Here is a 12,130-nt window from a genome sequence, read left to right as displayed (position 1 = left end):
CGGTCCCAGCTACTCGGGAGGCTGAGGCAGGAGAATGGCGTAAACCCGGGAGGCGGAGCTTGCAGTGAGCTGAGATCCGGCTACTGCACTCCAGCCTAGGCGACAGAACGAGACTCTGTCTAAAAAAAAAAAAAAAGAAAAAAAAAACAGAGACGAAGTCTCACTCTGTTGCCAAGTCTGGTCTTGAACTCCTGAGCTCAAATGATCCTAATGCCTCAGCCTCCCAAAGTACTAGGATTATAGACATAAGCCACTGTGCCCGGCCACATTTGTCTCTTGAGTCACACTTGATGAGGCATGGCTGTCATCTTGGTATCTCTTTTTACTAGCATCCTAGAAATTCCTTTCGGTTCCCTGCTGTATTAATGCTTTTATCCTCTGTAGTTCACATCTTTCTCTTTTTTGGTTTATGCCCTTGTTTTGGTAGACTACTTCCCCTAATAGTTTACTGAGAAATGGTACATTTGAAAAAGATCCCTAGGCAGGCATGGTGGCATGTGCCTGTAATCCCAGCTACTCGAGAGGCAGAGGCACAAGAATTGCTTGAACCCAGGAGGCAGAGGTTGTTGCAATGAGCTGAGCTGAGATCACGCCACTGTACTCCAACCTGGGTGACAGAGTGAGACTTGGTCTAAACAAAACAAAACAAAAAAACCAAGAAACAAACAAAAAAACAAAAACAAAACAAGATCTCGCATGCCTGAGAATATCTTCATTTTATCCTCACATTTGATTAAGGCTGGATATAGAATTCTAGGTTAGAAACAGTATTTTTTTTTCCAGAATTTTGAAGGCATTGGTTTATTGTCATCTAGTTTTTGCTACTGTGGTAGAGAAGTCTGAAGCTGTTCTGGTTTTTGATCCTTTGTGTGTGATCGATTCTTTCTTTTCAGAACCGTATAGAATCTTCTCTTCATTCTCAGTGTTCTGAAATTTTATTACCTTGCACGGATCTATTTTCGGTATTGTGCCAGGTACTCAATGACTCCTGTCAATTTGGAAACTCAGTTTCTTTAGTTCTGGGAAATTTTCCATTTTGTGTTCTCTGGCACTCGTATTATTAGACTGTTGGACCCCCTAGACTGCTCTGCTGATTTTCTTATCTTCTCTCTCTTGTTTCCCATTTATGTATCTTTTTATTTATTTATTAAGACAGAGTCTCGTTTTGCCGCCCAGGCTAGAGCACAGTGGTGCGATGTTGGCTCACTGTAGCCTCCACCTTCTGGGTTCACGTGGTTCTCCTGTCTCAGCCTCCAGAGCGGCCAGGACTACAGGCATGTGCTACCACACCTGGGTAATTTTTGTATTTTTATTAGAGATGGGGTTTCCCCATATTGGCCAGGCTGTGGGGTTTCCCCATATTGGCCAGGCTGGTCTGGAATTTCTGACCTCAAGTGATCTGCCTGTATCCGCCTCCCAAAGTGCTGAGATTACAGGTGTGAGCCACTGTGCCTGGCCACAAATGCTATTTAGAGTAATTAAATAAAATTCCAAATCCTGAGATAGTAAAATAAGAAATGTTTTATACCATTATTCTTTTTGTTAACAATAATTTAACCCTTGCAAAATGAAACAATACAAATTGAACACATCACACTTTTCTTCCTGTGACTTTGGCCCTACCCATCTACCCATTCACTTGAAAGAGGCAAAACAATGATAACCAACAATGAAACACCATGAACAATTCTACGTGATCCCATCACAGAAAATGAACCCAGAATATTCTACAACACAAACAGAGGTGCCATCTCTACTGCTTCTAAAGATTTCCTCTTTCATTTCTTGGTCTAGAATGGGGGTTTCTCAGCCTCAGCACTAGTGACATTATGGGCCAGATAATTCTTCATTGTCGTGTCCTGTCCTGTACACTGTAGGATGTTTAGCAGCATCCCTGGCCTCTACACACTAGATACCAGCAGCATCCCATAGCCAGATGTAAGAACCAAAAATGTCTGTAGATGTTGCCAAATTCCCCCCACAGGGAAAAACTGTCTCCAGTTGAGAACTAGTGACTTAGGTGAGTAATGATCACTGACACATGCTGCGAGTCAAATTAACATAGAACTTCTGGCCGGGCACAGTGGCTCACACCTGTAATCCCAACACTTTGAGAGGCCGAGGCGGGTGGATTACGAGGTCAAGAGATCGAGACCATCCTGGCCAACATGGTGAAACCCCGTTTCTACTAAAAATACAAAAATGAGCTGGGCGTGGTGGTGTGCACCCGTAGTACCAGCTACTTGGGAGGCTGAGGCAGGAGAATCACTTGAACCCAGGAGGTGGAGGTTGCAGCGAGCCGAGATCACGCCATTGCATTCCAGGTGGGCAACAAGAGCAAAACTCCATCCCCCCAAAAACAAAACAAAACAAAAAAAAGAACTTTGATGCATGCCCCATCTTGCTAGAGATGATAGATTTAGTACAAACGGGAAACTGTCCACCAGTATTTTTCTTTGTAAGCATTGTCAGTGCAGTGACTTTCCTTTTCATTTAACTCGTGAGGATATATATATATATTTTTTGAGATGGAGTCTCGCTCTGTCGCCCAGGCTGGAGTGCAGTGGCGCAATCTCCGCTCACTGCAAGCTCTGCCGCCTCCCGGGTTCACGCCATTCTCCTGCCTCAGCCTCCCTAGAAGCTGGGACTACAGGTGCCTGTCACCACGCCCGGCTAATTTTTTTCTATTTTCAGTAGAGACGGGGTTTCACCGTGTTAGCCAGGATGGTCTCGATCTCCTGACCTCTTGATCCACCCATCTTAGCCTCCCAAAGTGCTGGGATTACAGGCGTGAGCCACCGCGCCCGGCCAAGGATATTTTTGTTTTAAAGAATCTGATCAGTCATTATGTTTATTTGTGCTGAGCTCTTTGAAGCAGACTAGATTTTCCTTCAAAAGAATATTTATGATCAATCAAATTTCCCGAGAAGAAAGGGAAACAATGAATTTAAACTAAAATGTAAGTTATGCTTTATATGCCTAAGAATATTCTAAAAAAAGATTCTCCTACTTTCCACCTACCTAAAAATATTTAGGTTTCAAAAAAGTTATATTTTAGTAGGATCTTGTAAAGAAGCTTTCATACTGAATAGTACTTAAAAAAAAAAAAAAGCAACCAGAAGCTATACTCACAATGAAGTCTAGTCTGAGTGAGAGAAAATATTAAGGTAAAAAGAAATTGAAGATGTGTCTGGTGGCCATATATACATATATATATATATATAACATAAATCTGATAAATTGTGGGGTATTATTTTGAAATTACTGTAAATGAAACTGAATTCCTATACAAATATTTTATTTCTTTTAAAATAATTTATTTATTATTTTTTGTATACTTGTTCACTGTTGGAAAATATACAACTATTTCATAACCATTCTTATATCGTGACCTCTAACAGTCTAAATTCCATTGCTTTCAGAATAACACTACAGTCGCCACTTCTTCTTTAATCCACCCTATAACGTTGTTGAAAGTGAAAGCAGCACATTAGCACTTTCTTTTTTCTAGAAATGATTCAGATTTCCCTAAATCAGGGCTTAACTCAGAAGAGCTCTGTAGTATAAATGTATAAATGTCTATAGTCTGGTAGAATTTGTTTGCCCACTTAAAAACAAAACAAAACAAGTCTTCTTACTATTTCTAATGAGAGACAGCTTTTCTCTTTCACAATATCCTGATTTAAGACCTGTGACACACACCAGGTAGCCCATTCTCATGATCACAAATCCTGTAATAATAACACAGCAGTTGGACTTTCAGTCTGCAGCACGAAAATGATCAATGGCATCTGAAGGTAGCACTGACTCTTGGAGAGAGAGGTTTTCCCAGAAAGTTTGCGCTATTAGGACTAACTAGCTTCCAACAGTCTTGTGTTTAATCATACTCTTTGACTATGTACCAAGCATGACTACAAACAATGAGATTATTGTTGTTTTCCTTGACAAAGTATCTTTTGTATGAACCAGTTGCATCAGCATTTGTTTTCACACCATGAGGTTCTATAAAGAACTAGGGACATATTATTCCTCCTCCGTTATCTGCAAACTATTTCTCCTACCCTGACACAGAGCTTAGCCAGGAAAATGCTGGATACGAGTGATTTTATGCAGGCTCCCTAGCAAGTTAACCCAACAGAACCATGGCTGCCACAAAACCATGCCTAATTATCTTTTAGAGGAACATTTAAAGACTTATCAGAGTCAAACCTTAGGTTGGTAGCTCCATCCAAACTTTGGTCATCTGGTCATCATGAATTCTGTCTGTTAAAACTACTTTTTTTTTTTTTTTTTTTTGAGATAGAGTCTCACTCTGTCGCCCAGGCTAGAGTGCAGTGGCGTAATCTTGGCTCACTGCAACCACTGTCTCCCGGATTCAAGCGATTCTCCTGCCTCAGCCTCCTGAGTAGCTGGGATTACAGGTGCCTGCCACCACGCCCAGCTGATTTTTGTATGTTTAGTAGAGACGAGGTTTCACCATGTCGATCAGGCTGGTCTCGAACTCCTGACCTCATCATCCGCATGCCTCGGCCTCCCAAAGTGCTGGGATTAGAAGCATGGCTGTGCCTGGCCATCTGTTAAAACTTATATGTGACCAATGTTGAGAAGAGTTTGGAGATCTTCAGGGTTTAAAATATATATGTATCTTGATGCTACCGAGGCTTATCTGGGCCACAAATGTGTTTAATGTCAGGAAACACATAGCTGTCGTTAACCTCAGGAAACACAGCAGTGTAATTAACCCAAGGTGCCCAGAACTGATCTTTCAGCAGCCAGGACTCATGATGGCAAAACTCACAGCCGAGTGTTGTGGTATATTGTGATAGTTTCCTTTCTGTTTGGGGAGGGAGGTGGAGGGAGTTCTTTTTTCTTGATGATAATTACTACTTCCTTTCATTGCTGAGTTTTCTTTGTATCTATTGTCAATTCTTCCCACACGATCCAATTAGCTCTCGGTACAGTTCTCCACAAGGGAAATCACATCAAGTAATCTACCAGTTCTTGTTTATTTTGCTTGGACACATCTATCCCAGGGATGGCCCTTCTTCCCTCTGTGCTGATTGCTCCTTGGCCAATTGCATGGCTGTCATCCTGGACTCCCCTTTGCTGTCATCCTTGGGATTTCCTTTCCTTCTCTTGGATTGCATTCTCTGATTCTGTGATCTCTTAGTTTTCTGTTTCTTTGCTCTTTCTCTTATTTAGGTAGACCATATCCTCCAGAAGTTGCTTTAGGTTAGAAACACAGTACAATGGGAGAGGATGATGGTTATGGCAGTCCTCAACACGCTGGGCTCTGAAGTCACAATGCTTCAATCTGGATTGATAAGTGCATTATTTTCCTATTGCTGCTGTAACAAATTACTACAAAGTTAGTGGCTTAAGACTCCACAATTTATTAGCAACAGTTCTGTGGGCCAGAAGTCTAAAATGAGTTTCACTGGGCTAAAATCAAAGCATTGACATTCTTTTCTGGTGTCTGTAGGAAAGAATCAATTTTCTTGCCTTTTCCAACTTCTAGAGGTTACTGGCATTCCTTGGAGTATAGTCCCCATCTATCTTCAAAGCTAGAGCAATGGCTGGTTGAGTCTTATATTGCATCACTGTGACACTGACTCTTCGGTCTGTCTTCTACATTTTAAGGAACTTTGTAATTACATTGGGCCCACCTGAATAATCTAGGATAATTTCTTCTTTTCTTTTGTTTTTATTTTTTTGAGACAGAGTCTTACTCTGTTGCCCAGGCTGGAGTGCAGTGGCATGATCTCGGCTCACCGCAACCTCTGCCTCCTGGGTTCAAGCGATTCTCCTGCCTCAGCCTCCCGAGTAGCTGGGATTACACACACCCGCCACCATGCCTGGCTAATTTTTGTATTTTTAGTAGAGATGGGGTTTCACCATATTGGCCAGGCTGGTCTTGAACTCCTAACCTCGTGATCCACCTTCCTCGGCCTCCCAAAGTGCTGGGATTACAGGCATGAGCCACTGCGCCAGGCCGATAATTTCCCTATTTTAAGGTAAATTGATTAGCAGCCTTAATTCCATCTGTAACCTTAATTCTCACTTGCCATGTAGCATGATACATTTATACATTCCTGAAATTAGGACATGGACACCTTTTGGGGCTTATCATTCTGCCTACCAGTTATTCTTTATACCTGGTACTAAGCTGTTATCCTGGGATCTCCCTTCACTGTCATTCTGGGGAGATTCCCACGCAGTCTCTCTAGTACTAGAAGGCCCATTTTCTCTCTATCACATCTTCTACTTTTTCCATTTACTCCCCTGTTTTGGGGGAACCATTTTCAGCAGCTTTCTGTAAAAGGATGCATGGGAGGTCAATTCTTTGAGACCGTGTATGTCTGAATTACTTGTCATTTTACCCTCTCACTCGATTTGATACTTTGTCTGGGTATAGAATTCCAGGTTGGGAATGGTTTTACTTCAGAGTTTTGGAGGCATTGCTCCATTGTCTTCTTGCTTCCAGAATTGCTTTTGAGAAGTCTGAAGCCATCCTGGTTCCTGACCTTTTCTCCATTTCCTGTTTTTCTCCCTGCTCTAAATGCTGTAATATCTTTACACAATCTTCTAAAATTTCATAGTAATATGCCTTTGTGTAGGTCTACTTTTATCCATTAAGATGGGACTCAGAGCACTATTTCTTTTTTTTTTTTTTCTTTTTTCTTTTGAGACTGAGTCTTGCTCTGTTGTCTGGGCTGGAGTGCAGCAGCACCATCTCAACTCACTGCAACCTCTGCCGTCTGGGTTCAAGTGATTCTCCTGCCTCAGTCTCCCGAGTACCTGGGATTACAGGTGCCCACCACCATGCCTGGCTAATTTCTTGTATTTTTTGTAGAGATGGGGTTTCACCATGTTGACCAGGCTGGTCTCGAACTCCTGAGCTCAAGCAATCCGCCTGCCTTGGCCTCCCAAAGTGATGTGATTACAGGCGTGAGCCACTGCACCCAGCCAGATTGTTTTGTTGTTGTTGTTTTTTACTTTGGTTTCTATTTCTTTATTTTTTTGCTATTCCTTTTGAGAGATTTCCTTAACTCAACCTTTCTATTGAGTTTGTTATTTCTGTCATATTTTTATTTTCTATGAACCATTTTTATTCTCTCAATATTCCATTATTTTTTACAGTACCATGTTCTTATTTATTGGATGCAATATGCTGTCTTATTCTCCAATGATAAGTTTTACACTCGATCTTAGCCAAAAGGCCGAGAAGCGATCTAATGGTAGTTTTTAAAAGGATGGTTTCTTTTCTAGGTATGGTTTCCGTTTCTCCAGATTGCTATTTGTTTTTGTCTTCAATTTTAGAGGCCTTCTTCAGATGTTTGGTATGTTGGTTGTATGCTCATGATTAAAGGTGCGCTTGCCGGGCAGGGCGCGGTGGCTCACGCCTGTAATCCCAGCACTTTGGGAGGCCGAGGCGGGTGAATCACAAGGTCAGGAGTTCGAGAGCTGTTTGGCCAACATGGTAAAACCCCGTCTGTACTAAAAATACAAAAATTAGCCAGGTGTGGTGGCGGGCACCTGTAATCCCAGCTACTTGGGAGGCCGAGGCAGGAGAATCGCTGGAAGCTGGAAGGCGGAGATTGCTGTGAGCCGAGATTGTGCCACTGCACTCCAGCCTGGGAAACAAGAGCAAAACTCAGTCTCAAAAAAAAAAAAAAAAAAAAGTGCACTTACAACCATCATGTTCAGTTGAATTCAAAGAAAACCAATTCATATTACTTAGTGTAAACTAAAATAGTTAACAAATTATATCCTAAAAACAAGGTCTGTTGGTTAAATGTTGTGTGCCCTAGGTTTTAAAATTACAACATCTAAATACAATTTCTCCTCTTAAATTTGTTAAGCTAAATATGTATTGGTTCTTTTTATTTTAGAATCCTTAAAGCATCTTAAACAGTTCTTTTTTTCCAAGAGAAATTACAAATAACATTTCTGTCAAATGGTACTTGTGTAAAGCCACCTTTCTTATATTTAAGTTTTGGTTTTTCAGTTTTATACACAATAATACTCACTGTCTTACTATCAGAAAATTATTTTGACCAAGATTTATTATTCAACTTCATAGATTAGAAAGAGATGCTAATTCTTTCTCCTTATGTTTTCTTTGTTATTATTCTCTTACCCTCTATATATACTGGCCTCTAATGTATACTGTAAAGTCATTATGTTGTTGAGATAACTTCATTATGATTTATATAAACAGAGTATCTCACCTCTTTCTTGCTGTGTTGCCCAGGATGGAGTCCAATGGTGCGATCTTTGCTCACTGCAAATTCCACTTCCCGGGTTCAAGTGATTTTCCTGCCTCAGCCTCCTGAGTACCTGGGACTATAGGCACATGCCCACCAGGCCTGGCTAATTTTTGTATTTTTTGTAGAGACAGGGTTTTACCACGTTGGCTGGGTTTGTCTGGAACTCCTGGCCTCAAGTGATCCACCTGTCTCAGCCTCCCAAAGTGCTGGGATTACAAGCGTGAGCCACTGTACCCAGCTGAGCATCTCACCTCTTTCATACTGTTTGCTGAACAGTTTTCAGTTTGTCAAAAAAAAAAAAAAAAAAGTGGGGATTTGCTACTGGATGGAGCTCTGAGTGAGTGGAGGTGGGCATAGGGCAGTGGCTTGCTGACTTTGAGTTTCACTGCAAGATGATCTGGGTGGGCTGTTTGGGAATTCCCAGTTATTTGCATTTGGGCCAGATTCCCCAGAAAAGTCTTCTGGACTCTTGTGTGGAGGGTAAAGTTCTGGGAACAGAGAGGGGTAGGAGGTCTGGGAGTCTCACATTTAGCATCTTTACAGTCTCAGTCTCTTGATTGTGGTATGATACCCACATTCTCACATGTGCTTCTAGGTTTCTAGGCCCCGAAGCCTTCTGTTGTACCCTCTGCAGAGAATAAACTTTCAGACTTCTGTTGCGGGTCAGGGAGGAGGGTCAGGGAGGAGGTTCAGGGACCAGCTAAAGCTCTCTTTCATTCTTTCCCACTTCCAGATGCACCTGGGTTTAATTTGTGATCCTTTTGGAGTATTCTTTTGTATAATTAGGGTCTATCCTCAGTTTTTTCCACTGCTGCCTTAGGATTTAGTGTTTTCTGAATTCTTGTGGAATTATGCCTTAAACAAATGCCTTAGTTTAGTTGAGTTTCAGGAGGCAGTAAAATTGGACATATATTCAATTTTTACCCAGGAATTTACTTCTACTTTTGAAACCCTTTTTTTCCTCCTACAAACAAGTCAGATATCCTAATAATTCTAAGTATAATATCACTACTATGTATAGTTGAGTCATTTATTTAAGAACATGTGGAGAGTACCTCCATCCTCCATGCCTGGCAGGACCAAGCACTGGGGATACAGCGATGAACAAGACAGCCGAGTTCCTTGCTCTTATGGAGGTCATAGGCTACTGACTACTCAATAACAATTCCTCCCTGACTCCACCTTTGCTTCTAGAGCTCCCCATTGGCCAGCCAAGATCTTGACCATCCTTGCATCAGCTCCCTGTCCTTTCCACAGCCACGCTCTGAGGATTTATATGCTTTAAATACCCACATGGTGAATCCAGTTTTCCATCTTTGGTTCCATGTAAATTTCAGGCCAGCTGGCTCTAGTCACGAATTCTTTCCCCGTCCAGCTCTCTCCTCCCCTCTTCCCTACCAATGTTTGTTGACTCCTTAGTTTGGCCAGGGAGGCCAAGGGGCATGTGAGGTACCCCTAGCTGAATGTTCCTGCTGAATATGCAGCCTGTACTCTGAATCCTGACGCAGAGTCTGACCCACCCTCCTCTTTGTTGCAGGTCAGAGATGTCGTCATCGCTGCAAGCGTTGCAGGAATGGGCTTGGCAGCCATGGGCCTTATTGGAGTCATGTTCTCAAGAAACAAGCGACAAAAGCAATAACTGAAAAAGACTGTCCTGTCAGCGATGACTTTATACATCAAGGGGATCTTGTTTTGCTAGAGTTTGGGGTTTGGTTTGTGGATTTCATTGTGATTTATAATAAGGCTTATTTTCACAGAATAAAATAAAGTACAACGAGGGAGGATTTTATTGGGGGAAATGCAGCAAGAACTGCCTGGTGTGAATTCTGTCCAGGGAACAACTGGGCTCTCTTCCTGGTCAGGGTTTTCTTTCACTTTCTTTTTGTGTTCTTTGCATTGCAGCAAGCAAGGTCCAGCTCCAGTTATCTCAACTAGAGGGCGTTTCTGGTCGTCAGAATACATGTGAGGCGGAAGGGAGACAGACAGACGTAATACACAAGAATAGAAACCAGCAGACAGCTGGGACTCTTGGCCTGGAACTAGATCTGGGATGGCCTCTGAGAATCAGCAGCTGGAGTCTGTAGATGCTCAGCCGAGTTGAAAAAAAAAAAAGTCCTTGGCTATCAGGAAATCTAGTATAGGTGCTTGCCAATCTTACTAAAATTTCCATTATTTTCCTCTGCTCTACACGTCTTCCCTCCGCCTTGTTGCTTCCATCTCCTTGGCACTCCTGCTTCCTCACCGCGTCTGCTTGCCATGATCCCCAAGTCTCTGACCCACATTCCTGCCTGCTCTTCTCCTCCCACATCTGCTCAGATTCTTTCCCTGCAGTCTGTCTGCGGGTCCACGCTCCCAGCGCCACCCCCAGGAGATAATCTGATAGGCTCAGTTCGCCGGCTAACTCAACTTTCCCATTGGCTACCTTTGGGTCAGGTGATCTCCACTAGACGTATCACCTATGCCTGATGGTGGGTCACATGGTGCAAATGTTGCTTGAGAGCTTAGTGGGTTAGGGATTTGGCTGGGCTCATGGCTGACATCCCTGCTGCTGAGCCCTTACGGGTCAGGCTGGGAGAGGGTGCTATGTTGTGTGGATGGTCATTTGAGGTCTTGCAGCTGTTGCTCGCTGGGCTTGGCTGGTGTTCAAAGTGACCATTTTTCTGAAGTGCTTTTTTTCGAGTATTCCTCAGACGTACTCCCCTGGGGCCGACGGTCCGTCCTTCCACAGGGTGGTATTTCCCTACTTGCTTGTGAATGTTTCCTTCATCTCCAGGTTGTCTGGGGACAGTTCTGTCTGTCGGAGGCCTGGGCAGGATTTACAAAGGGCTCCATGCCAGCTCCTTCCACATCTGGTGTAGGGTAAACACCTGCCCATTTATGTCCTAGTGTTGGTAGAAGAATCATTTTCTTTCAGTACAGTCTCCTTTTTTTTTTTTTTTTTGTCCCAGCTCTTTAGATGTAGTACTTAATGCCAGTTCTCAGGCTCCCCAAACTTAAGGGACACAGGTCAATAAGCAGTAGGTCTTTGGAAGCTCCCTGTCTCACATGGTATAAGGTGAGGAGGACACATAGAATGTAAACCTCCAAATTAAGTATGGGGGAAAAAGGAATGAGAAAAACAAACACAAAAAGGCGAAACAAAAACACCTGGTTCAATTAAAAACAACAACCAAACCAAACCAAACCAAAAAACCCAAAACCAAACCAAACCAAACCAAACCAAACCAAAAAACCCAAAACCAAACCAAACCAAAAAACCCAAAACCAAACCAAACCAAACCAAACCAAACCAAAAAACCCAAAACCAAACCAAACCAAAAAACCCAAAACCAAACCAAACCAAACCAAACCAAACCAAAAAACCCAAAACCAAACCACACAATAAACGAGAAAAAAATTACATAAAACAGATGACATGTATAGAAATAAAAAAATAGAATGAGGAACTAATTCCAAATATATAGGTAATCCTAAGTGGACTAAATTTGCAAAGTAAAAGGCAAACATTACACTGGATTAAAAACAAATCTAGGGAATGCAATTTACAGCTGATACATTCAAAATATAAAAACACAGATAAAATATAAATAAAATCAGTACAGTGGTGTCTGCCTGTAATCCCAGCTAGTTGGGAGGCTGAGGCAGGAAGATCCCTTGAGTCTAGGAGTTAGAGAACAGCTTGTGCAACATAGCGAGACTGCCTAAAATATATATATACATATATGTATACACACACACACAAAGACTGAAATGGAAATGATAGACATTTTGCGTGACAACTGGTCTGATGTGTTAAAAAGTTATCCAGGAGAAAAATCGGGGGTATGTGAAAGCTGCCCTAGATAGAAATGTTACATGCA

At 42.2% G+C, this 12,130-nt stretch overlaps 1 protein-coding gene across 3 annotated transcripts in view; it reads left to right on the top strand.

Annotated features, from left to right (window-relative positions):
- PLA2G16 (phospholipase A2, group XVI) overlaps window positions 1-10,077 on the top strand; it is a 36,338-nt gene extending 26,261 nt beyond the window's left edge. For all 3 annotated transcript variants that reach the window (XM_011993439.1, XM_011993438.1, XM_011993437.1), the window contains one exon: window positions 9,808-10,077. In XM_011993439.1, coding sequence (XP_011848829.1) covers window positions 9,808-9,909 — 102 coding nt within the window. In that variant the 3' untranslated portion in view covers window positions 9,910-10,077. The remainder of the gene's footprint in view (window positions 1-9,807) is intronic.
- Window positions 10,078-12,130: the final 2,053 nt, after the last annotated feature.

This window comes from Mandrillus leucophaeus, unplaced genomic scaffold, assembly GCF_000951045.1.
Source record: "Mandrillus leucophaeus isolate KB7577 unplaced genomic scaffold, Mleu.le_1.0 Scaffold43, whole genome shotgun sequence".
In the NCBI taxonomy this organism is placed as follows: Eukaryota; Metazoa; Chordata; class Mammalia; order Primates; family Cercopithecidae; genus Mandrillus; species Mandrillus leucophaeus.
Note: the sequence above shows the minus strand (reverse complement) of the source record. Positions and strands in the feature narration are given on the sequence as shown.